The sequence below is a fragment of the Astatotilapia calliptera genome, chromosome 11 (genome assembly GCF_900246225.1).
Source record: "Astatotilapia calliptera chromosome 11, fAstCal1.2, whole genome shotgun sequence".
Classification (NCBI taxonomy): domain Eukaryota; kingdom Metazoa; phylum Chordata; class Actinopteri; order Cichliformes; family Cichlidae; genus Astatotilapia; species Astatotilapia calliptera.
The window spans coordinates 35,793,181-35,798,619 of NC_039312.1; the positions used below are offsets into that span (position 1 = coordinate 35,793,181).

The 5,439-nt window shown below is 41.4% G+C and overlaps 1 protein-coding gene across 1 annotated transcript in view; it reads left to right on the forward strand.

The window, feature by feature from the left end:
- The first annotated feature begins 3,964 nt into the window (after positions 1-3,964).
- Positions 3,965-5,439, forward strand: part of atp2c1 (ATPase secretory pathway Ca2+ transporting 1) — a 26,299-nt gene continuing 24,824 nt past the window's right edge. The window contains exon 1 of the mRNA XM_026183945.1: positions 3,965-4,091. Within this exon, the coding sequence (XP_026039730.1) occupies positions 4,068-4,091 (24 nt within the window). The 5' untranslated portion in view covers positions 3,965-4,067. The remainder of the gene's footprint in view (positions 4,092-5,439) is intronic.

Consider the following 5,439-nt stretch of genomic DNA (forward strand, 5'->3'; position numbering starts at 1 on the left):
AAACAGTCACACAGCGATAAAAAGAAACACAAAGAATGTCAAGAAGCTGTTGTATTATTAACTGCAATAGCCGGTCGCATGACAGCCACAGGAAGCCGACGGGTAAAGAGATCGGTTGTTATCGGATTACGTCGTGGAAGAGAAATTGTTTAAGCCACGTTTCCGAGGTAACAAAGAGCCGACGGATGGCCTGGATTGCAGCCATTCAAAGAGCAAATATAACGTCCCAGAGCACTCCAGCTCACAGGTTAGCCTGCTCCAAGCATTCCCACAGAGGTCAGTCTGCTGTCATTTATCATAATTGTTGATGTAGGTTACAAATAAGTCTTAATTTGAATTGAATTCGTTGCTATGCTGCTTTGTTCACGGTGGCTTTGCAGGCTAATGTTTGTTGTGTTTTGTAGGAAAACCAGCCTACAAAATGCTGGGATGTGATCCAGGCTGGGCCCCTCCATCAGCCTGGGTCAGACCGAGTTTAAAGCTGCTACCACAGCCAGATCTGATCGGTGACGAGAGAGAGCGAGATCAAAACAGCCATGAAACGTCTGCATATATGTGTCGAAGGGTTGTACTGAAGCAAGTGATGAATAACTGTTTTCCAGTATGTTGTTTTCTTTTTGGGTTTTTTGCATTGTTGATTTGTTTTTCACCGAAGCAGCTAGTAAAGCAGGATGGAGTATCTTGTAAGATTCTATAATAGAATGAAACAATAATGCTGTGAGATGGAATCATCCAAATCACCAAAGTAAACTGGACCTGGGCTTGTTGCAGGATCTGAAGTTACTAAACATGTTGTGAGTGTGTGCACTCACACTTAGGACCATATAATAATAAATATGTGCGTGATGACAGTTGGGCAGCAGGCTGACATCCTTACTCCACTCTGTGCTCGTGCGGGTCTGACCCTTCCACCCCTTTGATTTGTTCCTCCTACTTTATGTTGCCTTTTCGTCACGTCTGTCTTCGTACGGAGCTGCAGAGTTCTCCGTCATTTTGTACAGAACTATTTTTGGGGCAAATAAAATGCAAGTAGGGATTAAAACTGAAGAATTAATGATTACCGGTGCTGGAAATACTAGCGCTTGATGCAGGGTTTTGATTTTGTTGCCACTCATACCCACAATGCAATGGACGAAAGTCACGTGGTCTGTCGATCTCTATATGTGAGAGTGAGTGAGTGAGAGAGCCATTATTCAGGGTTCCTTAGTGATTCATTAGCTGTTAATTAGTGGGTTATACAGACAGTAAATTGCCAGTTAAACCAGTGCTGTCTTAGAATAACCATTATGAACAATATTTATAGCAAGAATTAACTGTAATGTCCTATAAAATATTAAAATAATGAGTGCAGCTCACTGTCACACCCGGAGACAACTGGAAGCACTGTGAGGGTCATGTTTTTAGACTTCTTCAGTGCCTTTAATTCAGTCACCTGGAGTCACCTGACTGCATGGACAGTCGGTTCCCTCACCAGCAGATCACAGAGGCTTCAGGACTGTGAGTCTGCACATCAACACCAGTAAGATGAAGGAGATGGTGGTCGACTTCTGGAGGAAACCACCACCCATCCACGGTTTGGACATCGAGGGTGGACAGGGACAAATACCTCCATGTTCAACTGAACAATAAGCTGGACTGGTCGGATAACGCTGACACTCGAGAACAGCCAAAGTCGCTCCATCTGCTGGCAGGCTGAGGCCTTTTGGGGTGTGTGGGACATCACTAACACTATCTTGTATGGGGGTTGTCTGCTGGGCAAACGGACAGGAAACAGCTTAATAGACTGTTAATGAGGGCCAGCTCTGTCCTGGACACTGCCCTAGATCCCATAGAGGAGGTGGGTGTATACAGGCCAACCCTCCCGATTATTCCGGGAGAAGCCAGAATTTCAGTGCCCCTCCCGAAAATCTCCTGATTTTCCACCCGGACAACAAAAAAAAAAACATATCCCAGAATTCATAGCGTGGCCCAGCCAATTCCAGTTTCCAACAATGGCGGCAGCTACTTTTAATTTAATTTTTAAGTTTTAATATTACTCGTTCTGAGTCGCAAAATAAACTTTTAGCATATTTTCAGGCGAGAATGTAGCTGCAAATATCTGAGCCAGCGATAACAGCGAACTCCCAGCGGTCTACTCAGGTTAAACATGATATATAAGTCACTTAGATAACTTAAACATGTTATTGTTTGATTTTTTTTCAGTGTTTTATTTGTTCCTGAGTAAATCGGTTTGGCTGAGATTAAAGTTATTAGATTAGATTCAATAAAACTTTATTAAAGGACCCGGCCCACTCAGACTCCTCGCTCAGGGTCCTCAGGTGGATGCAGCCTCTGAATTTGGACAGTTCCGGCGGGGGGACAGTAATAACGGTGACATTTAACTTCCCTGAAATAAATCATTTTAAATAAATAATGTCCATTATGGACAAATATAAAAACACATGTAATAATAAATTTAGCAATGAAATATAAGTATCAGCAATAGTTAGAATAGAATAGAATAGAATTCAACTTTATTGTCATTGCACAGGTACAGGGCAATGAAATGCAGTTTGCATCCATCCAGAAGTGCTTTAGTGATATAGATATATTACAATATATATTAGCAATAGTATAGATATGTAAGTATATTACAGAAATGGGTCTATTATGGTATGTTATAATGTACACGGTATGAAGTATGTTGTGAATATTCTATAACTAAGTATGTACAGGCTGTAGTGAGTACAAGCTATGTACAGGCTATGAACAGGATATAAATATGAAAAACTATACAGAATATGAAATAAATAACTTTACAGAATCTGAGATATACAGCTATACAGAAATGGGAACTATGCAAGTTGTAAACAGTTGTAGGGTTAAAGATTATTGAATGTACAGAATGATTATTTACACAGAGCTATACAGTAGTGCAGTTAAGATAAGTGAGGGTGTAGATAGTTTCTACAGAGGCTATATAAAGTGCTGGTGGTTGTGAGTGGTGGTTCAGTCCATGTTATTATTGTGTGTTTGAGGGTACAGTTGTCCATTGTGGGTGTGTGTATGTTCAGTCCATGAGTTTAACAATAGTTACAGGTAGTACTGATATCCGTTATAAGATAAATTATATGACATGACGTAGTAGTAAGGCAAGGCAAGTTTATTTGTATAGCACAATTCAACAACAAGGTGATTCAAAGTGCTTTACAGAGACATTAGAAACAAGAACAAATAAAAAGCATGATTTAAAATTGAATAAAACAAGCAAATAAACTAACTAACTAATTAACAAACAAACAAACAAACAAACAAACAACAGTATATAAAATAGTAGTAGTTGTAGTACTTGTAGTATTTGGTGGTAGTGAGTCATGTGCTGCAGCACACAGGATCTGTGTTTTGACCAGAGGAACTTTCTGGCACGGTGAGCTAAGTCATCTGAAACCTAACAGGAAGTGAGGTGACTGTGTATTCAAAATAAAAGCCAGCCAGTAGCGGCGTTATGGCTAACCTGTCTGCCCAGGTGGGTATGAAAAGCGCTTTTTCAAACACTGCCCTTAAAAAACAGCACTACTTCGCCATTAGTCAATTCTCATCTTACCTGTTTTATACTTAAAACCGTATAAAAACAAGTATACAACAGGCACACGCTGAGGTGTAATACTTATGAAATAAGCAAATTCAGAAAATGCTTGAAAAATTGCAGCGCAGCTTCATTAGAATAAAAAATTAATTTATAATTAATAATAATAATTAATTAAGTTTCAGTGCAGGAGCTGGTGTAGCTGCTTTAGTCGATATATTTTTATTTGTATCTTTTATTTTGATATAATAAGTGGTTTAGGCCTCCCCGCTCCGCCTGTTTGCAGCCTCCGCGTTTATGATTTTATTTCGCTGCTGATGTTTACTTTTTATTGAAAGCAGTAACACCTCGGTTGTTGAAAGATCCGTCAGAGGACCGCCCATTTCCGCTGCCGGTCTTATTTTGAAAGGGTGTCCGGAAGCGCGGAGCAGAGCCCGTGAGTGCGGCATGGTGGACGCTCCTCTGTCGGAAGAAGACGCTCCGCTCCGGGATTTCACGGAAGATGCAGAAGAAACGGGAGCTGCTGGTAAGTTTTACAAATTTTCACTTTTCCGTCGTGATGGCGGCTCATAATGCCATTAAACCCACCTCCGAGCCCATGAATCAAATACGGTTCCCGCAATGAAACCCTCCGGAATTCAGTAACTGTCCGTAGCAGCTGACAGCAGCCCGGCGTCGGGTTTGTTTGCTTAGTTTGTCTCCGGGAGAGGAGCGCTGATAGCGTCTGTTAGCCTGTAGCTGTCACCGGGGAATCTGACGTAAGTTAGCCCCTTGGAGCTGACATGGCGGAGAATGAGACCCAGGCAGCGGCAGTCGGTGCTGTTGAGTTCGTCGTGAGTGTCCGAGGCTTCCAGCGGCCAGGTCCGCCGTCCCCGGGACACCGTGAGCTCACCGGCGGGGCAGCTAGCAGGCTAAGCCAGGCTAACACTGCGAGAGCTCCGCGCTCGTTATCAGAGTACAGGCGTGCCATGGCCGATTCAGGTTAGGCTTATTACGGAGATGGAATAAAATAACACGGGTCTTACTGTTAATAAATATACAGGTAAATAAAACCAAATGCCAGTACAATAAATTATTATATACATATAATAAACTATAATAATCCCAGAGCACAAACCTGGGTTATTTGTCGAGTATGGAAATATCAAAAACTTACGAAAATGTCATCCTGACAGGATGACTGTGGGTTATAATGTGTGTCTGTGTGCGGGGAATGACACCCAGACAGCGGCAGTTGAGTTCAAGTTAATGTGTAATAAAGTAAAATATTTTAATAACGTCAGAAAATAAAACCTCTCAGACCCTCGGGAAAAATAATTATGTCTGTTAAAGGCTATTAACAGTTATAAATAAGTAACATAATTTAATATCGCAGAGTCAATAAAAAAAATATTTCAGGTCAAATAAAATAATGGAGCCTAAAAATGGCAGCGTGTTTATGTGACTGTAGTTATGAGGCTGCAGGAGAATACATGCATTAGCCTGATACAGCACCAGTAAATAATGAAGTAATAAAACAGCCGCCCCTCTGATCGTGTCTTCACCGTCTCTCTTGGTTCTTTGGAGTTATTGTGTTAATTTGCCTTTGCACATACCTGTCATACCCACTAAAACATCCACGCACAGCTTTGATGCGTCAGGACACTGGAATGATGCTCCGCACCCAGCTGGTGGTGTGATTGCTTCCTTTGTTAGGATCTATTTTTATTATTTTTACTATAGAACCGGTCGCAACACCGATTAATAAGACAATGTCAGAGGAATTGGTGCGCAAATTATCATCACTCACAGATCAGTGCTGTCGCTCTCTATACACAGTTCGCACGATTGCAAAGTGAAAGCAAAAAAACAAGCGCAAATTCAAACGCGATTTC